Here is a 26,833-nt window from a genome sequence, read left to right as displayed (position 1 = left end):
TTTAAGGCAATTTGCAAAAGGAGCAATGGTTACATGAGGAAAATGTTTTTTCTGCAGCTGGGATCTGGAATGCATTGTTTGAGAGTGTGGCGGAGGCAGATTTAAACATCACACTCAGAAGGGAACACAATCATTATCTGAAAAGAAAGGTGTTGCAGGGCTATGGAAAAAGGCAGAGCAGGATGGGCTGAATGGCCTCCTCCTGTGCTGTAACCATTCTATCATTTATCCAATTTGTTTTGAAAGTTTCTATTGAATCTGCTTCCATCACCCTTTCAGGCAGCAGATTCCAGATCACAGCAACTCATTGTATCAACACATTTCCTTCATGTCTCTGTCACAACGTAGGCAGTGCGGCAGCCAATTTGCATATAGCAAGTTCCCACAGTCAGGTGTTAATGAGCACAACATCTTGTTTAGTGATCCTATGGATATAGGCCAGGACATCAGGGAACACTCCTCTATAAGAACATAAAAACTAGGAGCAGGAGTAGGCCATCTGGCCCCTTGAGCCATTCAATAAGATCATGGCAGATCTTTTCGCGGACTCAGCTCCACTTACCATAACCCTTAATTCCTTTACTGTTCAAATATTTATCCATCCTTGCCTTAAAAACATTCAATGAGGTAGCCTCAACTGCTTCACTGGGCAGGGAATTCCACAGATTCACAACCCTTTGGGTGAAGAAGTTCCTCCTCAACTCAGTCCTAAATCTGCTTCCCCTTATTTTGAGGCCATGTCCCCTAGTTCTAGTTTCACCCGCCTGTGGAAACAACCTCCCTGCTTCGATCCTATCTATTCCCTTCATAATCTTATATGTTTCTGTAAGATCTCCCCTCATTCTTCTGAATTCCAATGAGTATAGCCCCAGTCTACACAGTCTCTCCTCATAAGTCAACCCTCTCAGTTCCCGGATCAACCCAGTAAATCTCCTCTGCTCCCCCTCCAGTGCCAGTATATCCTTTCTCAAGTAAGGAGACCAAAACCATACACAGTACTCCAGGTGTGGCCTCACCAGCACCTTATACAGCTGCAACATAACCTTGCTGTTTTTAAACTCCATCCCTCTAGCAATGAAGGTCAAAATTCCATTTGCTTTCTTAGTTACTGCTGCACCTGCAAACCAACTCCTTGAGATTCTTGCACAAGGACACCCAGGTCCCTCTGCAATTGCAGCATGCTGCAATTTTTCACCATTTAAATAATAGTCCATTTTGCTGTTATTCCTACCAAAATGGATGACCTCACATTTACCAACATTGTGCTCTATCTGCCAGACCCTCACCCACTCACTTAGACTATCTGTGTCTCTTTGCAGACTAGGAGTAGGCCATTTGGCCCTTCGAGCCTGCTCCGCCATTCATTATGACCATAGCTGATCATAAAATTCAATAAACTGATCCCCCCTTCCTCCATATCCCTTGATCCCTTTAGCCACAAGATCAGTCGTGTCCAGATGAGAAGATGAATGAGGTGGGATGGATGAGAGGGGGCTCACTTTGACCTCCCATCACAATAGCGTTCATGTCTTGGCGTGGGGGCTGACAATTTCCCCAAATCTCCCCACACTACTTCTCCAGGCAGTTCCAGATGAGCAAAGACCAAAGTTCTGCAGAAAATTAGTCTGTGCAAAGTGAGAACTCTTGCTAGCAGGAAGATTGCTGAAGTCTTGGTTTCTGATTGCTGATCTGTCAGTGACAGAGCTAATGACTGACTGACAGTGTTGAGGCTGCTATGTTGGCAGGGTTTTCGATTGCTATCTGGCAGTCTGACAACAGCCTGAAGTATGAGATCTGGATGCATTCCAGGGCTGAGGGACTTGCCGGCAAAGATCAGTGAATAAATATCCTTCCAAATGTCTATTGTTGATTCATTTCAAAATCATAAATAGTTTGCATTAATTTTGGATCTTTGCCTCAAGTTCAAGGTGGGGGAACTAAATAATAAAAAAAAGCTGATAAGGCATTTTGGTAAAAATGCTTCTCTTTGAGTTGCTTGCAAATAAATTTAGAGATCAGAAATTGAATAATCATTGAACAATCTGAAGTAATTACAGCCGCGCTCAGATCATCAGATTTAATTCTCATTTACTACGCTGCTTAATGTTTCTAAATTCTCGTTATTCCTCGTTCAAAAAAACAAAGAATTACATTGAAGATTAATGTCAAAGAATCATCGGTTGTTTATAGAACAGAAGGAGGCCAGTTGCCCCATGAAGCCAGGGCTAGCTTCCATTACCTTCCAATACCTACATTTTCAGTTTCATATTATATATATATATTTTTAAAATTCTTTCATGGGATGTAGCAATTTCAGCATTTGTTGCCCATCCCTAATTGCCCATGAACTGAGTGGCTTGCTCGGCCATTTCAGAGGGTAGTCAAGAATTGCATTGCTTGGGATCTGGGGTCGCAAGTAGGCCAGACCAGGTAAGGAAGGCAGATTTCCTTCCCTAAAGGAAGTTAGTGAACCAGATAACATCAGATCTGATAATTGAGCAGCACGGTAGCATAGTGGTTCGCATTGCTGCCTCACAGCGCTAGGGAGCCAGGTTCGATTCCCGGCTTGGGTCACTGTCTGTGCGGAGTCTGCACGTTCTCCCTGTGTCTGCATGAGTTTCCTCTGGGTGCTCTGGTTTCCTCCACACCATCCACATCATTCCTCCCACAGTCCAAAGACGTGCTGGTTAGGTGCATTGGCCATGCTAATTTCTCCCTCAGTGTAGCCGAACAGGCGCCGGAGTGTGGCAACTAGGGGATTTTCACAGTAACTTCATTTCAATGACAATATAAGCCTACTTGTGACAATAATATATAAACTTAAAACTTAAACTTAAAACCTGGTCCTTGGAACATCAACTAATGGGACCCGCTTTTCTTTGACCACCTGTGATAACCTTGACTAAGAGCAGAACTGCTCAGCAACACAGGCAGCATCTGTGGAGAGAGAAACAGAACAAAGGACCCAAATTTACTTGCAGATGGAGAGGCTCCCCACCTTAACAGGAATGGTGGTAGAACCTGTAAGTCCTATCCCCAAATTGTCCTCCACCATATTTGCAAGGGACGCAGAAGGTGGTGTGTTCTACTTAATATTTGTACTGTACATGTAACAGTGCAGCTGCCTCAGTCAGATGTGGATTTGGCTATTGGTATGTCTACAATACAATATTTTCACTATAGACCAGGTAGGAAAAGGTCTGATGGGGTGCTTTGTTGAGGTAGGATATTCTTTTGGATATGGACCTTGGCATCTTTGGGAAAAGGGCAGGTGCTCTTTGGGAGTAGCAAGGTACACACTGGGATAGTTAAAATAAGACAAGAATGTGCATAAATTCAATGGAAATGTAAAGCTCATTGGAAGGGTCAAGCTGTCATGAAATTTAAATCTCCTGCCCTTTAACTTGAAAACACATTCTTCAGGTTAAAAAAGAAATCGATACTGGGTATTTCATGCCATCTGGTGACTTAAGCCTGAGGGTTATCATTACAGTATTAGTGCTGCATGATTGATTTCATTATCAGACAGTGTGCGAGTCAGTTTGCAGTTTGATTGACACCTGCAAGTGATTACAAACTATTTGAAGTGTGACTATGAAATCCGGTGCTTATTTTATTAAGGGAATAAAGAAGTTAACTGTAGTGAATGGGTTTTTTTTTAATCAATAAAATTGTTTTTTTGAAATAGTGAATTTATTAGTAAACACTTCAGAAATGTATTTAATTTCAATATGGGTCTTGAGGTCTGTACATGGTGGATAATGGGTGAGCTAACAGGATAGGCATTAAGGCCAAGTGTGGTGGGTGGGAGGGCATGGGTTGGCTAGAGTTGGTACTAATTTGGTACAGGGTCATAAAGGACAATGGGGGGATAGAGGAATATAGGTTAGCATGGAGGGTATAAAGGCCATTATGGTGGGTGGAGGGATATAGTTTGGCAGGGAGGTATGAGGGGCCATGGGGTTGGATGGGGGGCATGAGGTAGCATGGGTTGGTTTAGATGGGGCATCAGGAGAGCGTACAGCGGTGTGAGGGTGGGGGGGGGGGAGAAGTCTGAGGAGCCAAGCTCACCTCCGCACTCAGCAGCCTATGACCTCTCTCTGGAGGAGTCCGCGAAAGATCCCGGGAGAGATTCTCCCAGAAAAATTCTAAATGTCGAATTTGCGTAAAAACAAGAATAAATCACACTGCTTTTTTCAGTGGGAGTCTAGAAAAGAATCTCGCATGCTCTCTGCACTGCAGAATGCACTAGTGTAAATCCCGTTAAAAATCAGTGCTGGAGAGGCCGGCAGCATAGCACTGAGTGGACCATTGCCACGAGATCAGTGCATGCACAGTGGCCCGTCTGCTGGCCTCCCAATCTCTGGCCAGCGATCGAGCTCGCAACCCCCGCATCACCGGCATTCCCACGCCTCCACAGCCCGATTGTTGGCCCCACAAACATGCCCGGGCCCAGCTTTGACCCCCCCATGCTCACGCAGCCCCGATCTCCTGCCCCTCCCAATTCCTCCCCCCACCCCTGCCAATCCCCTGCAGCAGGGAACCCCCCCCTGCAGCCCCAGCCTCCCTAGCATGTTGCCCCCCCTCCCTCACCCACCCCACCTCAATGGCCAGCACCAGACGCCGGCCTCTCTCCCTCCTCCACCAATCCCGACTGCAGAGTGGCAACAGGACCTCCCCATCCCCACCGGTCGCGCCCCCCCCCGGCCCCCCCCCCCCCCAGAGGTCCTGTCACCCCCATTAGGCACTGCCCCTGTTAGGCCTCCCTTGGCACTCTCCCATGTCCAAGGACAGTGCCAAGGTGTCCCCTGGGCATTGGCACTCTGCCTCTTAGGCAGTGCCAGGGGGCCAGGCTGGCACTGCCAGGGTGCAAATGCCCAGGGGCATCGCCCTGGCACCAGACCCTATGGGGTCAGGCCGCTAGCCCCTGCAAATGGGGAGCTATAGTAATCCGCGCTGGAGTGAAATACTCCTGGCCAGGGGGTGGGGGGGGGGGGGGGCTGGTGGGCCCAAAGACTTAAGTCCTGGGCTTGCTAATGATATTTAAATCATATTTAAATACTCGTTTGAGTACCTAATGCAGCTCCATGCCAATTTCCAGTGCGGAGCTGACGGCGCTGGGAGATGCACTCGGGGCCGGATGCCCAGTGCGGAGCGCACTAATCAGCCCTGCCGAAATCTCCTGGCCCATTGTGCTAAAAAGTCTGCACAGCAGGATGGGAAAATCACCCCCCCTCCCCCCATTTTTCACTGCACCCACCCTCCTCCCTGACCAAAAATCCGGCTTCCTTGGGGCACATTTTCTCGGGTCTGGTTTACAGAGCCAGGAATTGTCCAAGCTCTGCACTCCCGCTCTGTGAGTGAAAATTCAGACCAATGTTTCAGGTCACGGCCTTTAATGGGAGCTGACAGACCTGTGCTGTTGCTCCTTCAACCCTCTTTTGTTTAACCCTATTCACATATTCTTCCATTTTCTTTTATCATTTAGTTATCTAGCTCCCCCTTAAATGAATCACGAACGATTGTTTTTCTTTTGCTGTGCATCTTGATGAACCAATGGTTAAAGAAATCATAAGACCATAAGATATAGGAACAGAATTAGGCCATTTGGCCCATCGAGTCTGCTATGCCATTCAATCATGGCTGAAAGTTTCTCAACCCCAATCTCCTGCCTTTACTCCGTAACTTCTGATCCCCTTACCAATCAAGAACATATCTATCTCTGTCTTAAAGACACTCAATGACCTGGCCTCCACAGCCTTCTGTGGCAATGAGTTCTATAGATTCACCACCCTCTGGCTGAAGAAATTCCACCTCATCTCAGTTCTAAAGGGTCGCCCCTTTACTCTGAGGTTGTGCTCTTGGATCCGAGTCTCTCCTACTATTAGAAACATCTTCCCCATGTCCACTCTATTTCAATATTCTGTAAGTTTCAATGAGATCCCCTCCTCATCCTTCTAAACTCCATCAAGTACAGATTCAGAGTCATCAAACACTCTTCATATGTCAAGCTTCTCATTCCTGGGATCATTCTCCTGAACCTCCTCTGGGCCCTCTCCAGGGTTTGACCAGAGCATGGTGCTGAACTGTATCAGACAGTCAGTCCCAAGTATGAACCCTGGTCTACGTTTAATTAGCTGACTCCAACCACTGGGTCTGAAAGATATAATGGGTATCAAGCTAGACGCTGGGCTGGGGAGGATATATCTTCTCACTCCTTGGTTAATGTCGCATGAGGATAGGTTCATGCTCAGCTGCGAAGCTACCATAAGACTAGGACTCTCTATGCGTGCTGCTGCCAAAGAGTGACCCCTTGGGTGAGAAAAGAAGAATTGTGAACTGCAGGGAAAGAGTACCCAGCAAGACTCGATACTTCCAGGAGAGTAAGGGAGAAAATGGGGAGGCACGGCAAGTGAATGGTGGGGGGAGTGGAATTCCTTAAAGAGTCACAGGGTGGCATCTTACGGCCACACTCTCCCCAAGACCAGAAAATCCCGCCCAAGGTCAACACACCTTTGTGCAGTCCTGTCCCACCTGCTATGATTCCTGTGGCGAACAGGATGGGAAAATTCTGCCCACAGTGTTTGACTACCTGGGATTGGATTAACAAGAGCAGGATGGACTGAAGGATAATTCAGTGCCCATCGTCAACGTACATGCTGACATTTCAGTGCCAACCTCGGTAATCTTTCCAAGAGAAACCTAGAGATGAAATTATGGAGCATCTAGATAGAGGGATGTGAAGGACCCATTTCTCTGAGCAGAGAGTGAGGTCAATAACTAGGGGGATAGAATCATAGAATCCCTACAGTCCAGAAGTAGGCCATTCGGCCCATCGAGTCTGTACCAACCACAATCCCACCCAGGCCCCATTCCCGTAATCCCACACATTTATGCTGCTAATCCCCCTAACCCTAGGGTCAATTTAGCATGGCCAATCCACCTAACTCGCATATCTTTGGACTGTGGGAAGAAACCGGAACACTCGTAGGAAACCCACGCAGACATGGGGGGAAAGTGCAAACTCCACATAAACAGCGACCCGAGGCCAGAATTGAACATGGGTCCCTGGCGCTGTGAGGCAGCAGTGCTAACCACTGTGCCCACGTGCCACTCTAAATTTAACATAACTTGTGGAAAGATTTGAGGGGAGTTGAGAATTGTTTTCACCTCCTGAGTGGTGGAGGACTCACTATTGGAAAGGGTGGCAGAGACAGAAACCCTCATTACATTTAAAAATAATACATGGCCATGCACTTGAGGTGCCATAACTTACAGGACTATTAACCGAGAGCCAGAAAATGGGATTAGATCTCTTTCAGTTTTGGATACGTAGATGGGCTGAATTTTGTGTTATACATTTTCTATGTTTCAGTCATTCCTGCTCTCTGTAAGAATATATATTGTAATAATAAGAGGGAAATATATAAAACAAAGTAAAATAATATTACTGTTAATTGTAATTCTTTTTGTTTAATGAACCCTGATATGTTTTAAGTTTATTTATTAGTTAGGCTTACGCTAAAATTGCAATGAAGTTACTGTGAAAATCCCCTCGTCGCCACACTCCAGCGCCTGTTCGGGTGCGCTGTGGGAGAATTTAGCATGGCTAATGCACCTAACCAGCACGTCTTTCAGACTGTGGGAGGAAACCAGAGAACCTGAAGGAAACCCATACAGACACGGGGAGAACGTGCAGACTTCGCACAGACAGTGACCCAAGACAGGAATTGACTGCGAGGCAGCAGTGCTAACCATTGTGCTGCCATGACTCCTACTTAAACAGCCATAGGCCAAAGGGACAAATATAAACAGGGACCAGATGTCCCAGAGTGACAGAAGAAGTGAATGTGTTTCTTGGAGTTTGCAAATGTTATTTTAAAGAGGACTCCTCCGTTTAGTAACTTCAAGCTTGTCAGTTTGCAATTGATAAAAATGGCACACTAAAACTAAATTAATGAGGGATTCAGATGAACCATGCATTGACTCACTGCCATGGATCACTAGAATAAAACACAGGTCACTCTCAGGAATGATCAGGCTCTTCTCATCCATCTGCTTGTTTTCTCAGGCAGTCGTTTTAGGATTAGCACCATATAATCCAAGAGCTCTGTTATCACACGCAAAGCAACTGGAGAATGTTGCCTGGACTGCAGAATCCTGTTACATTACGGATGTGCCAACAATGATTGGGATTATCCAGCCGCGTTTGCCCCAAGACCGGAAAGTCCCGCCCAAGGTCAATGGACCTTTGCATGGTTCGCCTCCGCCCACCTGCTACAGTTCCTGTGGTGGGCGTAACGGAAAATTGTCCCCTGTATCTCTCACCTTACCTCTGGAATTCAGCTCTTTTGTCAATGCACCAAGACTATAATGGAGCCTGGAGTTGAATGGCCATTGCCGGACCCAAACTGAGCATTGGAGGGCAGGTTATTTGCCACTTGACAATACTGTCAGCAATAGTTTTCATCATTTTACTGATGATTGAGAGTAGACTGCTGGGATGGTAATTGGCCGGATTAGATTTGGCCTGATTCTTGTGGACAGTCATACCTAGGCAACTTTTTACATCGCCGGCTAGATGCTGTGGAAGCCAAATCGCTGAATGTATTCAGGAAAGATAGATTTTTGTTTAGATTTTAATGGCATCAAGGAGTATGGGGAGAAACTGGGAATATGGCATTGGGATGGAGGATCAGACATGATCATGTTGAGTGGTGGAGCAGGCTTGAAGGGCCGAATGGCCTACTCCTGCTCCAAAATTCTATGTTTCTTTGCGTGGAATTCATTGGACGGCCCTTTCAGCGAACACTAGGATGGGCTGAATGGCCTCCTCTGTGCAGTCAGATTCCATTGCTATCAGCATGATTGCTGTTGATTGTGAGAATGCTTATTTTTATATATATCAGCACAAAATACACACCGGATCTCCATGTTCTCCCTTATCTCCTTTAGCTCCAGCTTCACCCTTTTAACAAAAAAAAAGGAAAATTAATTAACATCATTAGCACGGGGCAGGGCAGGACAATCAGCCCTGGACCGAAAGAGAACATGTACTTCCTAATGCAGCATCTCTCTGTTCACAAGCCAGGTTAACAAAGGAAGAATAAAACTATCATTATCACACCCTCATTCTGCATGTGCACTTTAAATGCTCCCATTCAAATCATGGTCCTATTCTTAAACATGTTATTTAAATCATCTCACTGTAAAATGATACTATCGTTAAAAAAAAGACGCTATAATTATAGGGCTTAAAATAGACACCAAATGCACAAAAATACTCCAAGCTGTTAATTGTTGATATAAAGAGTCCATCTTAGCACCTCATTATTTCCGAATAAAGATGGACAAACATGTCTTACTGGTGGTGGTAATTGGATCGACCAACTGCTTGATGTCCGATCTACTATAGGCAGAGTCAATTATCTTAAAGTGATGGTTCCTGGGTGACAGTCATTAGTTTTACGATTAAACCGCATAAGCAGCAGGAAGGGGAGGACAGAATACCTAACACGGCCGCAAGTGGTTCCATTTTAGCATCGGTTTTATTCTATTTTATATATTTAATTCAGGCATGGCAGCATAGCTCCAGAATCAGATACTGCCCTAGACATCTACCTGCAATGTTAGTAACTTTACCCATCTTCAAACCTGCCTCAGCCCATCTACTGCTGAAACTCTCATCCACTTGTTACCTCCAGACTCAACGATTCCAATTCTCTTCTGTAAGAAGTCTCAGGTGAGTCTCACTCACCTGATGAAGGAGCAGTGCTCTGAAAGCCAGTGATTCCAAATAAACCTGTTGGACTTTAACCTGGTGTTGTGAGACTTCTTACTGTGCCCACCTCAGTCCAACGCTGGCATCTCCACATCATCAATTTTCTTTTGATCAGTGCCCATCACCCCCCCTTCCCCTTCCCCCTCCCCCACCCCTCACCCCCTCTACCTCAAAACTTGTTCTTTCAGCAAACATGAGTTAATCCAAAATGCAGGGGACCCAGTTGACCCAATCTCTCCTCACAGGACAGACCTGCCAACCCCGGTATTAGCCCGGTGAACATGTGCTGCACTCTATGGCAAGGGGAGACAGTGGCATAGTGGTATTGTCACTGGACTAGTAAACCAGAGACCCAGGGAATGATCTGGGTTTGAATCCCACCATCGCAGAACGTGGAATTCAATAAATGTCTGGAATTAAGAATCTACTGATGACCATGAAACCATTGTCGATTGTTGTAAAATTCCATCTGGTTCACTAATGTCCTTTAGTTCACTTGTCTCCCTCTTTAGCTTGGTGATTACTTACCTGTTTACCCACTTGTGAAGTACCTTGGGATGCTTTATAGGCACTACATAAATAAATGCAAGATTAAGTTGTAAAGTGATGCAGCGGGATATTCCCCTTTAGGAGGCCATGACCTACTTACACCTGATAATGTGTGACGTACAACTCCAGTGGACAATTAAAAAGTGTTTGGGTGATCCAGTCTTCCTTTTGGGCTCCTTTCACCCTGTTCATCTTCATTGCTTTCTATTTCCTTCCTGGTGTTTATCATTACATTTACATTTCCTTTGTCCAATTAGGGCGGCATGGTGGCACAGTGGTTAGCACTGCTGCCTCACAGCTCCAGGACCTGGGTTCAATTCCCGGCTTGGGTTACAGTCTGTGCGGAGTCTGCATGTTCTCCCCGTGTCTGCGTGGGTTTCGTCCGGGTGCTCCGGTTTCCTCCCACAGTCCAAAAGACAAGCTGGTTAGGTGCATTGGCCATGCTAAATTCTCCCTCAGTGCAACCCGAACTGGCACCAGAGTGTGGTGACTAGGGGATTTTCACAATAACTTCATTGCAGTGTTAGTGTACGCCTGACACTAACAAATAAACTTAAACTTATTTGCAATTCTCCAGTCCTCGTTTGAGCCTCAAGGAGACCGGAAGATTATGGCCCCCGCAATTTCCATACTCACCCCTTTCAATCTCCTTGGAGACAGCTCATTTGGCCCCAGTGTCTTGTCAACGTTCAGTACCAACAGTCTATTCAACACTTCCTCCTTATCAAGAGAATGCTGACAAAACATTGGTGGAAGTGGAGACGGCAGAGGTAATGGATCGGGTGAAAATTGACAGAAAGGTGTGACTGGAAAAGCTGGCTATGCTTCAGAGTGGGTACATTGCCTGGTCCAGATCCCAGGTTGCTAATGGAAGCAAGGTGGAGAGAATAGAAGATCTTCCGACAGTCCCTCGTTACAGGGGAGGTGCCAGGAGATTGGTGAGCGGCAAATGTAACGTCTTCATTCAAAAAAAGAACTCAAAGACATTTCTAGTTAGTCCAGGCCTGTCAGTTCAACATCGTTGGTGGGTAAAGTTTTACAAACAACAATCAGCAAAAATACATCAACAGGTACTTTAGGAAGTTTGAGTTAATTAAGGGGAGCCAGCACCTATTTGTAAAAGACAGATTACTTGACTAACCTAATTGAATATTTGATGAGGTAACAGAAAGGTTTGATGCAGGGAGAGTGAGGGATCTATATGGATTTTAAGAAAGTGTTTTATGAAGTACTACTTAAAAGGTTGGAATAGGAATGTCAGGATCAGCTTGGATACGCAAAATTGACTTAAAGACAGAAGGCAGTGGTTGTTGTTTAGATTGGAGGATTGGAGACAGGAGGAATGTCAGGAGGGATTAGCAGGATATGAGGGAGAACTTTTTATGCAGTAAATGGTAATGATCTGGAACTCGCTGCCTTATAGGCGTGATGGAAGAGGAGAAGGTCAATGATTTCAAAAGGAAATTTGGTGGGCATTTAAAGAAAATAAACTCACATGGCTACTGGGATAGAATGGGGGAAGGGGGCTGACTAAACCGCTCTACAGAGAGCCTGCACTGATTCGAGGGGCCAAATGGCCTCCTTCTGCACCTTAATGACCCTGTGACTCTAAGACTATGAGATGTTTAAATTCTCTTATATGGGAGATAGTCACTGCCTGGCACTTGTAACACAACTGTCACTTGCTCAAGTCTGAATGTTGAACAGATTTAACTGCATGCGGGTTCAGTCTGTTGCAGTATCTGAGGAGATGTGAATGGTGCTGAACATAGGGCGGCACGGTAGCACAGTGGTTAGCACTGCTGCTTCACAGCTCCAGGGACCTGGGTTCGATTCCCGGCTCGGGTCACTGTCTGTGTGGAGTTTGCACATTCTCCTCATGTCTGCGTGGGTTTTCTCCGGGTGCTCCAGTTTCATCCCACAGTCCAAAGATGTGCGGGTTAGGTTGATTGGCCATGCTAAAATTGCCCCTTAGTGTCCTGAGATGTGTAGGTTAGAGGGATTAGTGGGTAAAATATGCAGGGATATGGGGGTAGGGCCTGGGTGGGATTGTGATCGGTGCACACTCGATGGGCCGAATGGCCTCTTTCTGCACTGTAGGGTTTCTATGAATCTATGAATTGTGCAATCATCAGCAAATGACCCCACTTTGATCTTAGGATCAAAGGAAGGTCATTGATGAAGTAGTTGAAGGTGGCTGGGCTTAGGACACTACTCTGAGGAACACCTGCAGTGATGTCCTGGGACTGAGATGATTGACCTCCAACCATCATCTTCCACTGTGCCAGGTATGACTCCAACCAGTGCAAACGTCTCTCCTTGATTCCCATTGACTTCCATTTTGCTAGGGCTCCTTGATACCATACTCAGTCAAATGAGGCCTTGATGTCAAGGACAGTCACTCTCACCTCACCTCTGGAGTTCTGCTCTTTTGTCTATGTTTGAACTAAGGCTGTAATGAGGTCAGGAGCTAAGTGGTCCGGAAGAAATCAAAATGAGCAGGTTATTGGTAAATATGTCCTTCTTTATAGCATTTGTTACTGTTTAATAGGCCGTTTGGACAGCAAAGCAGGTCCTTACCCTGGGCATGTCAAAGCATGACAGAAATTCTCAAGTTGGAGTCTGATGGCATGACTCAGACAGCATCTGAATAGCCAGATTTGGTGCCACACAAAGGCTGGATTGCTCCTCTGGGCCTTACAAGGAAGCCCAGCACCCTGATTTTCCTTTTCTTTGTATGATCACTTAGCCTCCACCATCCCCATTCCTCACCCATACCACTTACCCGATTGGCATGGACCTTGCTGTGTGCTCCCAGATGCCACCTCCTGGCATACCAATGGTCTGACCTCATTGACTACCAGGTTTCAGCTGGGAATCGTACCCAGTTAGGTTGGACCTCATTTTTAAAAATTCTTTCATGGGATGTGGGTATCACTGGCGGAGCCAGCATTTATTGTCCATTTTAATTGCCCTTGAGGGGGCGGTTAAGAGTCAACCACATTCTTTTGGACCTGAAATCGCATGTAGGCCAGACCGGGTAAGGATGACAGATTTCTTTCCCTAAAGGACATTAGTGAACCAGGTGGGTTTTTTTGACAATCGACAATGGTTTCATGATCACCACGAGACCTTTAGCTCCAGATTTTTATTCAATTCAATTCAAATTTCACCATCTGCCATGGTGGGATTCAAACCTGGGTCCCTAGAGCATTACCCTGAGTCTCTGGAACGCTAGTCCAGTGACAATACCACAATGCTACTGCTTGCCGTGAGCTTAATGCCTGCCCCAAGTTAAAGTTGGTGTTTAAGTGGATCTTTGGGCCGTTGACATGCTCTAAGTGTTACACAGCGGGGAAGATGCACTGATTACAAAACTAAATGGTTAAAGGAAGGGGTCACCTGTACCATTGATGTACACAACTTCTGCACTTGTTTATATTTCTATATGGTGAAACTCCTCACTCCCATTATCTATTGGATTAAAATACAAATATTTCACAGCGCCAGGAACCCGGGTTCAGTTCCAGCCTTGGGTCACTGTCTGTGGAGTTTGCACATTATCCCCGTGTCTGCGTAGGTTTCCTCCGGGCGCTCCGGTTTCCTCCCACATTCCAAAGATGTGCGGGTTAGGTTGATTGAACATGTTAAACTGACCCTAGTGCCAGGGGGATTAGCAGGGTAACTATGTGGGGTTACGGGAATGGGAGCTGGGTGGGATTGCGGTCGGTGCAGACTTGATGGGCCGAATGGCCTCCTTCTGCACCGTAGGGATTCTATGATTCTTGGTGGATCTCACCATCTCGCCTACTCTTCTCAACTTTGTCCTGCACCCCTTTACCCTGTCAGCTAGGGTCCTCAATAAACAGGCAAACAGCGGCAATGAGGAGCTAGAAGGATTAGAGAGAAACTTACAGGTATTCCAATCTGCTGCAGTGAGTACTCAGACGCCAGTCCCTGCAATTAACAAACAAAAAGAGGCACAGGTAATTTTGTCTCTCTGTGTTATTCTGATGCACACACACACACACAATGAAAGCTCACTGAGGCATGGAAATTAAGTTTGTGAAGGGGTAAAGACAGAAAATGCTGGATAAACTCAGCAGGCCTGGCAACATCGGTGGAGAGAGAAACAAGAGTTAATGTTTCGAATCCATACGACTCTTCTTCAGAATCTGCTCTGAGTTTTCCAGCATTCCCTTTTTAGAGTCAGAGAGCAATACAGAACGGAAACAGGCCCTTCAGCCCAACAGGTCCATGCCGACCATGGTGCCTTCCCTGCTAGTCCTAAATGCCCGCGTTTGGCCCCTATCCCTCGAATCCTTTCCCATCCATGTACTTATCCAAATGCTTTTTAAATGTTGCTATTGATAAATTGCTATTCAATGACTACGGGGCGGCACGGTGACACAGTGGTTAGCACTGCTGCCTCACAGCGCCAGGGATCCAGGTTTGATTCCTGGCTTGGGTCATTGTCTGTGGGGAATTTGCACGTTCTCCCCATGTCAGCGTGGGCTTCCTCCGGGTGCTCCGGTTTCCCCCCACAATCCAAAGATGTGCGGGTTAGGTTGATTGGCCATGCTAAATTGCCCCTTAGTGTCAGGGGGACTAGCTAGGATAAATGCATGGGATTATGAGGATAGGGCCTGGGTGGGATTGTGGTGGGTGCAGGCTTGATGAGCTGAATGGCCTCCTTCTGCACTGTTGGATTCTATGATTCTATGAACCTGTCTCAAGCACATTCTCTGGCAGCTCATTCCATATACGCACCACCCTCTGCCTGAAGAAGTTGCCCCTCAGGTCCCTTTTAAATCTTTCCCCTCTCACCTTAAACCTATGACCTCTAATTTTCAATTCCCCTTCCCTGGGGAAAAAAGACAATGGGCGGAATTTTCCCGTCCCGCCTGCCATGGGAATTGTAGCGGGCGGCACACGGATCATACAAAGGTCTGTTGACTTCAGGCGGGATTTTCCGATCTTGGGGTGAACACAGCCGGAAAATCCCACCCTATGTGCGTTCATCCTATCTATTTTAATTTCAGATTTTCAACATCTACAGTATCTTCTGTTATGAAGGATTTTGCCAGCATAAACGGATACATTTCCAGTCTCACTACCCTTCCTATCGTTGTGCTAATAATGGCTGATAATCCACCATTGTCACATTATGTTTTTAAGCGGACCCGTATTTGGCCATCAATTCACTATTGTGTGACAGGTGTTACAATTTGTTATATTTGTGTACGTATGCGTGGTTTGTGCAGTGGACAGTGAAGAAGGCAAATGGTATGTTGGCCTTCATAGTGAGAGGATTCGAGTGCAGAAACAGGGAGTCTTGATGTAATTATACAGAGCCTTGGTCAGACCATACCCGGAATATTGTGTGCAGTTTTGGTCTCCTTATCTGAGGAAGGATGTTCTTGCTATGGAGGGGATACACAGAAGGTTTATCAGACTCATTCCTGGAATGGTGTCCTGGAATGGTGGGACTGACGTATGAGGGGAGGTTGAGTCGGTTAGGATTATATTGGATGGAGTTTAGAAGCATGGGGGGGGGGGCGAGAGGCGGGGGGGATCTTATAGAAACCTATAAAATTCTAACAGGACGAGACAGGGAAGATGCAGGAAGGATGGGGGTGTCTAGATCCAGGGTCACAGTCTGAGGATACGGGATAGACTGTTTAGAATTGAGATGAGGAGAAATTACTTCACCCAGAGAGTGGTGAGCCTGTGGAATTCATTGCCACAGAAATCAGTTGAGGTCAAAACATTACATGTTTTCAAGAAGGCATTAGATATAGCTCTTGGGGTTAAAGGGATCAATGGATAAGGGGGGAAAGTGGGAACAGGTTACTGAGTCGGATGATCAGCCACAATGAGTGGCGGAGCAGGCTTGAAGGGCTGAATGGCCTACTCCTGCTCCTATTTCCTACATTTCTATGTGTATTGAATGGGGTACAGCTTCAGTGTAGCAATAACCTGTATTGACAATTTTTTTAAAAATGTGTAAATGTAGTTTTGGGTTTGATTGTTGGTGATCAAAATTAGTGCATTAAATTACATATCTTCAATTCCAATTACAAACTGGGGCATTTTAATGAAACATTGCATCAAGACACAGAGGTGGGATCTGTCCTCTTGATCACTTCTTTAAAGAACCAGACATAAAGGAAAGGCTTCACAGCAGAATTCTGCAGACTGAATTCAGGATGACTTAATTCTTTACTTGAACTTTTTTGCAAAGGTAGTGATATTGGCTACGAGAGGCGATCAATACAATCAAAGACCCTGCAACATTGATCTCTTGTGGTTGAATGAGTCAGCTTTTTAGCTCTCAATGTCTTGATGTTGCATCGAAAATGGAGGTCATCAATGAGAAAAAGAAACTCATCTAAAATTCAATTAAATCTCTGAGTGCAGACTACTTCTCTGAAGTTAACAATAAGGTTAGCGGTTATGTGCGGAAGTAGTATTTATTGCTCCTAGAGTCACATGTAGCTCACATTGGTGTCAGGATCCTTGCTTCAAATGATATCATTGCATGAGTTGGATGGTTGACCGGAATTCCATCTGGGCTGCGCAGGGAGGGGAAAGAAAGCTTCCCTCCCTCAAGGGTGTACTCACATGGACACACAAGAGGTCAAGACAAGATCCCACTATGATCAGTCTGTCTGGAATGTCCATTGTCTTTGTGCCAGCTATTTGAATGGACTCTCTGGGTGATACAGTGACACAGTGGTTCGCACTGCTACCTCACAGCGCCAGGGACCCGGGTTCAATTCTGGCCTTGGGTGTCTGCCCTGTGTGGAGTTTGCACATTCTTCCCGTGTCTGCGTGGGTTTCCTCCCACACTCCAAAGATGTGCAGGCTAGATGGATTGGCCTTGCTAAATTGCCCCTTAGTGTCTAAAGATATGTAAGTTAGATGGATTAGCCGTGGTAACTGCAAGGGGCTACAGGGATATGACCTGGGTGGGATGCTCTGTTGGAGAGTCAATGCAGATTTGATGGGCCAAATGGCCTCCTTCTGCATTGTAGGGATTCTATGATTAGTCCCACTCCCCCGTTCTCTTTTACTCCCCTTGCTAATTGTAGTCCTGTCAGTGAGTGATGAGCATGGACTGCACTTGACTCCCTCCCCAATCAGCACACATGCACGCACACACATGCGCGTATACACACACAAACCCGTTGAGCTGTGAAGGTCACTTCCAAACAAGCAGTACACTTAGCAACCAGGCCAACAGGATGCCTGCCATTTATCTTTCTCGCGGCTCTCTTCCGCAGACAAAGAAGTAAGGAGGGCCTTGTATTTTTTTAAAGTTAAAAAAAAAATGTATTTATTAGTGTCACAAGTCGGCTTACATTAACACTGCGATGAAGCTACTGTGAAAATCCCCTAGCCGCCACACTCCGGCACCTGTTCGGGTACACTGAGCGAGAATTTAGCAAGGCCAATCCACCTAACCAGCACGTCTTTCAGACTGTGGGAGGAAACCGGAGCACCCGGAGGAAACTCAAGCAGACAGGGGGAAAATGTGTGGACTCTGCACAGATAGTGACCCAAGCCAGGAATCGAACCCTGGCGCTGTGAGGCAGCAGTGTGAACCACTGTGCCACCCTCTTACTGTCACATGCAAGTGGTTGGATGATACATTTTGGTAGGAAATGTACCTTCATATCACTGGTATAAAAGTTGGCCATGTCTTTCTGTCCTGTAGACCTGGTGCTCACAGCAGCTTAAAACTATTTTTACATTGCGAGCAGCAAGGGAGGTTCACTAACGATTCTTTTCATTTATAATACAAACAGTTTGAAAAGATAACTCACGATTCCTGGTGGGCCTGGGGGTCCTGTCAATCCACTGTCACCCTGAAACAGAAAAGTGACTTGTGAAAAATGCTACTCTTTCACATTCAATGCGAGACTGGTAGGCCAGGGGAAGAATGATGGACAACAGCTTCAGCATGCTCAACACGACAGCTGTTATCTTGTTTTGTATCAACTGTGCAGCTGCTTCCGTCTGGAGACTCTGCGACTTGCTCAAAGGCAATCTACAATGAAAGCAGAGCTGAAATGAGAGACAGCCAGTCAATCCTTTGAGCTTGACCCTTCCAACAAGGCAAGGTAAAGCTTGCACCGTTATAGACTCTCTGCAGCCCGGAGGGAAGGAGCACTGGGCAGGAAACATCCAGCAATCCTTTCTTTGTATCTGTGCTTGGAGGCTAGGCCAACATCTATTTTCCCATCCCTGGGGAGGCAATGGCCTCGTGGTATTATCACTAGATCATTAATCCAGAAACTCAGCTAATGTCCTGGGGACCTGGGTTCGAATCCCGCCACGGCAGATGGTGGAATTTTAAATCAATAAAAAATATCTGGAATTAAGAATCGACTGATGACCATAAAGCCATTTTCGATTGTTGGAAAAATCCATCTGCTTCAGTAATGTCCTTTAGGGAAGGAAATCTGCCGTCCTTACCCGGTCTGGCCTACATGTGACTCCAGAGCCACAGCAATATGATTGACTCTCAATTGCCCTCGGGCAACTCTGGATGGGCAATAAATGTTGGCCAGCCAGTGATGCCCATGTCTCATGAATGAATATTTTTTTTAAAATGCCCTTGAGAAGGTGATGGTGAGCCATCTTCATGAACGGCTGGAGTACATGTGGCGTTGGGACACAAATAATGTTAATTTCCTGCAATGGTTTGCTTGGCCATTACAGAGGGCAGTTAGGAGTAAAGCACATGGTTGTAGATCTGGAGTCACACATAAGCCATATCAGCAGATTTACTTCCCTAAAAGACATGAGTGAACAAGATGGGCTGTTCGGACAATCTGCTTGCTTCATGGGCCGGGATCTTAGGGCCCCATGTCTGTGTGTCTTCCCGTGGTGGATGCTGTATGCCATTTGAATTGCTGTTCACTTCGGCAGGACCCACCGGGCAGGAGAGACCATAAAATCTTGGCACTTGTCACTATTAACAAGACCAATATTTTATCCTAGGTTCATTAATTACATGGCACAGTGGTTAGCACTGCTGCCTCACAGCGCCAGGGATCCAGGTTCGATTCCCTGCTTGGGTCACTGTCTGTGTGGAGTTTGCACATTCTCCCTGTGTCTGCGTGGGTTTCCTCCGGGTGCTCCAGTTTCCTCCCTCAGTCTGAAAGACGTGCATTGGCCATGCTAAATTCCTCCTCAGTGTGCCCGAACAGGTGCCAGAGTGTGGCGACTAGGGGATTTCCACAGTAACTTCATTGCAGTGTTAATGTAAGCCTGCTTGTGACACTAATAAATAAACTTTAAACTTTAAATTAATTGAATTTGACTTCCCTTGCTGCCTGGTTGAGGTTTGAACTTGTGTTGTTGGAGCATTAATCAGCATCAGTGACCCAGTATCAAACCTGTCTGCCACTGTCCCCCCTACAATTAACAGCTGTGAAATTTTCCCTCACACATACGCACATTTCCATACCCCTGTCCCATCAAAATTAATTAACGTTGCACCAGTCCGCAACCTTGGATAGGAACTATCAGGCTGTGAACACAAGTAAAATTTTGTTTATTTAGTTTATTTATTAGTGTCATAAGTAGGCTTACATTAACAGTGCAATGAAATTACTGTGAAAATCCCCTCGTCGTCACACTCCAGTGCCTGTTCGGGTACACTGAGGGTGAATTTAGCATGGCCAATGCACCTAACCAGCACGTCTTTCGGACTGTAGGAGGAAACCGGAGAACCCGGAGGAAACCCACGCAGACACGGGGAGAACGTGCAGACTCCGCACAGACAGTGACCCAAGCCGGGAATTGAACCTGGGTCCCTGGCTCTGTGAGGCAGCAGTGCTAACCACGGTGCCACCAAAGGCTAAAGGAAGAAGAGAAACAAATAATCAAATACTGTGGCATTCCAGCAGCTAGGCAGCGCTGAATCATGTTGGTTGATATGCTCACCTAACCTCCCTGGAATTTTTGTTAAAGTTTGACAGTCACAGCAAACTCTGCAAAGATCTATCATTTTGAAGGCTTTATTTGGCAACATAAATCCTGGGGCTACCAGACTTGTGAGGGTGGTTGATTGTAAAAAAAAGTCAAGTAATGCATTATGTCACTGGAATCAAAGCTTCATCTCCCAGTAATAAAGTCACTCAAGATGTCAGGACTGGTTTTACTGCTGTAACGTCAACTTCCAAGCTGGGCCCCCAGGTAATTTTTTAACCAATCACTCAACATGGTCATGTTATAGACACAGGCAGGTCAACCTGTAACGTGATTTTCTCCTGTCTAATTGAGGAACTCTGTCACTTGCCAAGCTAACGGCTTGATGTACAAACATCTGGATGAGATAAACTGATAACACTATTATCCTTCTTTTCCCTCTATTTCTCTTTCTTGTCCTGTACTTCTCCTCTCTTTGCTCCTTGTCTGTAAGCAGGGCCAGTATAATAGTCATTGAGATATACAGCACGGAAACAGACCCTTCGACCCAACTCATCCATGCCGACCAGGTTCCCAAAACTAAACTAGTCCCATTTGCCTGGGTTTGGCCCATCTCTCTAAACCTTTCCCATCCTGTCCAAATGTCTTCTAAATGTTGTAATATTGTATCCGCCTCTTTTGGACCTCCCTCGAGTGCTCTGTCACCAGCTACCGTCTCGTCAAGTAGTGCATCTGAACGGTCTGAATGAAGAGATAACAACTTGGAATTTCATTGAAAGTTGGTGACTTTCCTTGGCGCTTTTGAATGAGTGACCTCTGCCCTCCTATGACAGGCACCTTCCCCCGCTCTTCCTCTGCCACCCCATCTCCCCAGGGGCTCCAAACCTCCCTTTCCCCCAGAGTTTGGAAAGATTTCCCAGTTGAACTTACCTTTGTCCCTTTCTCTCCTTTTTCACCATTGGGGCCTTCTTGTCCAGGCATACCCTGCAAAAGCACAATACAGTTGGAATGAAAAAGCACTTTCTCAAATGGCTTTGTAAAAGCAGCTAAAGACCACTGACCAATTCAAAGCACTTACGGGATCCCCCTTTGTTCCTTTCACGCCATTCTGCCCAGTGTCACCTAGATCTCCTTGGTAACCCTGTAAAACACGGCTGTTGTTAGAATTTGGTCCGAAGGACATTGGTCTCTAATCTATACAATTTAAATATTCTCTGTCATTTCTTCATTGCTTCAATGATATCTAGCCCATCAGAGGTTCCGTATAAATCTTCATTCATTGAGGTGAATAAAAAACTGACCAGGATTTTCATTTCCTAACAATCTTGAAAGTCAGACAAATGCAGAATGCCTCTTTGAGGACAGTAACAGGCTTGAGGAGGACTTAAAAAGTCTGGTGAAAAGGCAGACACATGGCATAAGATCATAAAATCAGAAGGTCATGAGTTCTGATCATAGAAACATAGAAAATAGAAGCAGGAGTAGGCCATTCGGCCCTTTGAGCCTGCTCCGCCATTCATTTTGATCATGGCTGATCATCGAATTCAATATCCTGATCCCCCTTCCCCCTATATCCCTTTAGCCCCATCATGTTTAGGAAACTTTTCTGTGGAACATTATCAAATGTCTTTTGAAAATTCAAATACAATACTGGTTCTCCTTTATCTTCTATACTTGTTATATCCTCCAAGAGCTACAATAAATTTGTCAAACATGACTTTCCTCTGACAAAATAATGTTACCTGATTAAATCATGATTTTCTAAATGTCCTACAATCACTTCATTAATAAAATTCTACCATTTTCCCAATGACAGATGTTTGGCTAACTGGCCAATGACTTTCTCTTTCCTCCCTCTATAGAATTGTGTGTTACATTTGTGTTTTTTTTTCTATCTGCTGGGACATTTTGAAAATCTTGGGAACTTTGGAAGATCAGACCCTTATCTCTGCAGTCACTTCTTTTCAGACCCTAGGATTCATGCCATCAGTTCCAGGAGACTTGTCAGTCATTAGTCCCATTAGTTTTCCTAGTAGTTTTCTCTAATTATAGTGATTGTTTTAAGTTCTTCCGTTCCTTTTGTCTCTTCATTTTCTACTAATCTTGGGATTTTTTTGTGTCTTCTACTGTGAAGACAGAACACGACACGTGTTCAAAGCCTCTGCCATTTCCTCATTTTCCATTATTAATTCCCCAATCTCATCCTCTAAGGGGGATCTGGGATCCAATGCTGGATTGGAGGAAGCAATCTGATTGTGGTGGATAGTGGGAGTCGAGTGTTTATTGAGTGACTTGTATGCCCTTGCAAAAACACTCCTGTTCCTCTTGGCCCACAAGCAGTGCTGGAAAGACACTTACCTGATGGATTAGGCCCTTATCATCCCATTTCAGCTGTAGCTCTCCAAGGCCTGGGAAATCCAGGCAGTGAGAGTCAATTGAGGGCAGGAGGCCTCATTTAGTACAGTTAAATAGTCAAACCAACTTTCCAAAAGTAAATTGCCCTTCAGCGTCCCTCTGTTAAAACCAAATGTGGATAGGTTTGAGGGATTTGGATTCCTGTTTCAGGTTTGTTGAATTGCATCCTTGGGCCCCACACAATCCTCCACTTTTGGCAATTAGGATTCGGCTCAAAATGTCTTCCCCGCCACCACCCCGTCCCATTGCTGCATCATTTGCAGCTCGATCTCAGCAGGTGGTACAAATTCACTGCCTTCTTATAAAAGAAAGGGTTTAGCTTGCAAATCTCTTTTGTTCTTGCCCATTGAAGGTACCCTTCGCACAGGCAATGCAAAGTCAAACTCCAGGACCTGTCAGCAAGCCCCTGTCGTCAAAGCTTTGATGGAGGGTGGCACTTCAGGCTAAGTGAGTTAGTAAGGAACTACCAGGAGATGGCAGCAAATCACTACTCCAGAGCTGAGGTTTCTCAGTAACCTGACCCGGGAAAAGACACACATCAGGATGTTTACTGAAGCAAAGCCTGCAAATACCAGCTATTACTGAACAGATCAGGTGTGACACAAATGCACAGAATATGAATTAGCAGTGGTCACACTGGGCACTGCAAATTGATGTTTGTTTATACATGCAATTTTAGCACAGGAGCCAAGGTGAGGCTACTAAGATTAGCACAGTTAACAACAACTTGTATTTATATAGCACCTTTAACATAATAAAACACCGCAAGGTGCTTCGTAGAATCCCTACAGTGCAGAAGGAGGCTATTCGGCCCATCAAGTCTGCACCAACAACAGTCTCACCCAGGCCCTATCCTCATAACCCCATTTACCCTGCTAGCCCCCTGACACTAAGGGGCAATTTATCATGGCCAATTAACTTAACGCGCACATCTTTGGACTGTGGGAGGAAACCGGAGCACCTGGAGGAAACCTACACAGACACGGGGAGAATGTGCAAACTCCACACAGACAGTGACCAAGCTGGGAAACCGAACCTGGGTCCCTGACGCTGTGAGGCAGCAGTGCTAACCACTGTGCCGCCGTGCTAACCACTTCAGAGAAGCATTGTAAAACAAAATATGACACAGCCCCGTACAAGGAGATATTAGGTTGGTCGACCACAAGTTTGATCCAGGGGTAGATATGAAAGAGTGTTTTAAAGGAGGAAAGCCAGGCAGAGAGATGGAGAGGGTTTAAGTAGAGAATTCCAAAGCTTGGGGCCCAGGCAGCTGAAGGCATAGCCACCATTGGTGAAGTGAAGCGATTAAAATCGGGGATGTTCAAGTGGTGGGAATTAGAGGAGCGTAGGTATCTCTGAAGGTTGTGGGGCTGGAGGAGATTACAGGGATAGGCAGGAGCCAGGCCACGGAGGGATTTGAAAAACAGAATTTTAAAATCAAGGTCATAAAAACAGAAAACGCTGGAAAATCTCAGCAGGTCTGACAGTATCTGTGGAGAGAGAATAGAGAGCTAATGTTTCGAGTCTGGGTGCCACTTCGCCAGAGCTGAAAGCAAAGAAAATCAGACAAGATTTATACTATTGGGGGACGGGGGGCGGGGGGGGGGGAGGGCTGTAATTGGACAAGGGAAATGTAAATGGTGATGTAGAAGGCTGAGAAAGGTGCTAAAAGCATCCATTAAATGATCAGAATGTATGAACAGGAGAACAGAGGTACAGATTGTTAAGGGACTGCCTGAGGAATGTGGCAGTTGCCCTGAAGGGGAGGGGGGAGAGTGGGGGAGCGAGGGGTTGGATGGGTTGGAGACAAGATGGTGAGCGGATTTGGAGAAGTGGAAAAATAGAAATAAGAATAAAAAGTGATAAAAATGGATGAATGAGATCAAAGAAGAAATTAGATAAAATAAATGGAAATGGGGTGAGGGTGGAGGGGAGAGTTGATGTTTTGAAGTTGCTAAATTCAATGTTCAGTCCAGAAGGCTGTAAAGTGCCCAATCGGAGGATGAGGTTCTGTTCCTCCAGTTTGCGTTGGGGTTCACTGGAACATTGCAAAAGGCCAAGGTAAAAGATCGAGATGTTGTTCCACCAGGGGTCATGTAGGTCAGGGAGCTCAGGGCTGAAGGGTGAAAGGCATTTGTTGCGAGTTGGAACACATACGGCGGAACCTTGGATGACCTCAAGCTTGCAGAAGATCGAATGTGGGAGCCATGCGTTAGAATATCCAGGTCTGGGGCAACAAAGGCACTAATGAATTGAAGAGCTGATGTGGGGCAGAGTCAGGCGCTGTTAGGGAGCTGGAAATAGAGGGGGTCTTAGTGATATATATGGTCAAAATCCCATCGCGGGATCAAATATTACACCCAGGAATCACACGATTGGGAAACAATCAAGGCCACATTTGGTCAGGTGGATGTAAAAGATCCCACGGCATTACTTTAGCTAAGAACAGGGTAGTTAGCCCTGATGTTCTGGCCCACACTTCTCAGTCCATCAGCACTACACATAGGTAGAATCTGGACTTTACCACACTGTTGTTTGTGTAACCTTGTGCTATGTAAAACTAGCTGTCACATTTCCTGCAATAGTGACTACACTTCAAAACAGTGGCGCAGTGGTTAGCACTGCTGCTTCTCAGCATCAGGGACCCAGGTTCAATTCCCGGCTTGGGTCAATCTCTCTGCAGAGTCTATACATTCTCCCTGTGTCTGCATGGGTTTCCTCCGGGTGCTCCGGTTTCCTCCCACAGTCCGAAAAACATGCTGGTTAGGTGCATTGGCCATGCTAAATTCTCCCTTGGTGTGCCTGAACAGGCACCGGGGGTGTGGCGACTGGGGGATTTTCACAGCAACTTTACTGCAGTTTTAATGTAAGCCTACTTGTGACTAATAAATAAACTGTATTTCATTGGTTCTTTGTGATGTAACGTATTATATAAAAGCATGTCTTTCTTTCAATGAATCAATTTTTCCCTCTGACTGCAGTGTTGGAGCTTTGCATCATTCCCCTAGCAATGCAACTGAGAACAGCTCACGGTCAAAGGAGGAAAGAATTTCCAAGGTAGCATCTTGCTCTCTGAAGCAGAATGACTTGCATTTATTTCGGGTTCACGGTGACACAGTGGTTAGCACTGCTGCCTCAGAGCTCCAGGGACCTGGGTTTGATTCCCAGCTTGGGTCACTGCCTGCGTGGAGTTTGCACGTTCTCCCTGTGTCTGTGTGGGTTTGCTCCGGATGCTCCAGTTTCCTCCCACAGTCCGAAAGACATGCTGATTAGGTGCATTGGCCGTGATAAATTCTCCCGAAGTGTACCCAAACAGGTGCTGGAGTGTGGCGACTAGGGGATTTTCACAGTAACTTCATTGCAGTGTTAATGTAAGCCTACTTGTGACGCTAATTAAATAAATAAATAAGGGTTAGGGGAGTGAAATTAGAAGCAGCAACGTGATGATAATGACCCAGATAACTCCTTTCGGCCATGGCTCGGGGGTAACATTTGCCGGGGCACTGGATGATTTCCCCTGCTCTTCTTCCAAACTGTGCCGTGGGATTCTTCATATTCTTGTGAGAGAATTGATGGGGCCTCAATTCAATATCTCTCCGAGTATCAGCTGGAATTTCATGCACAAGTCTCTGGAGTGGATTGGGAGCGCAAACAATCTGACAACGAGGCCAGACTGCTACAAACTGAGCTCTGACGAGGGACAGGTTTTTCAGGATATTTCCTCAGGAGATGTGCAGTCATTGGTTGCGTATAGCCCATCTATAATCGGCTTTCAGAAACAATTTATATTCCCCCCTGAACTGAAGCTCCAACAATCTACATATGGGTCATAGAACCATTGAATCATAACAGTGCAGAAGAAGGCCATTCCTCCGATCGAATCTGCACCGACCACAATCCCATCCAGGCCCTTTCCCTGTAACCTATGCATTTATCCTAGCTAGTCCCCCGACACTAAGGGGCAATTTAGCATGGCCAATCCACCTAACCCGCACACTTTTGGACTGTGGGAAGAAACCGGAGCACCCGGAGGAAACCCATGCAGACACGGGGAGAATGTACAAACTCCACACCGACAGTAAGGAGTCTCACAACACCAGGTTAAACTCCAACAGGTATATTTGGTAGCATGAGCTTTCAGAGCGC

The 26,833-nt window shown here is 45.9% G+C and overlaps 1 protein-coding gene across 1 annotated transcript in view; it reads right to left on the bottom strand.

The window, feature by feature from the left end:
- LOC144494162 (uncharacterized) overlaps window positions 1-26,833 on the bottom strand; it is a 397,513-nt gene that overhangs the window by 117,406 nt on the left and 253,274 nt on the right. Inside the window, exons 17-21 of the mRNA XM_078213764.1 lie at window positions 21,351-21,413; window positions 21,203-21,256; window positions 18,160-18,201; window positions 14,246-14,287; window positions 8,924-8,968 (exon numbers count right to left, since the gene is read on the bottom strand). Coding sequence (XP_078069890.1) covers window positions 8,924-8,968; window positions 14,246-14,287; window positions 18,160-18,201; window positions 21,203-21,256; window positions 21,351-21,413 — 246 coding nt within the window. The remainder of the gene's footprint in view (window positions 1-8,923; window positions 8,969-14,245; window positions 14,288-18,159; window positions 18,202-21,202; window positions 21,257-21,350; window positions 21,414-26,833) is intronic.

This window comes from Mustelus asterias, chromosome 5 (assembly GCF_964213995.1).
Source record: "Mustelus asterias chromosome 5, sMusAst1.hap1.1, whole genome shotgun sequence".
NCBI classification, from domain to species: Eukaryota; Metazoa; Chordata; class Chondrichthyes; order Carcharhiniformes; family Triakidae; genus Mustelus; species Mustelus asterias.
The sequence above is the reverse complement of the archived record's forward strand: the minus strand, read 5'-3'. Positions and strand labels throughout refer to the sequence as shown.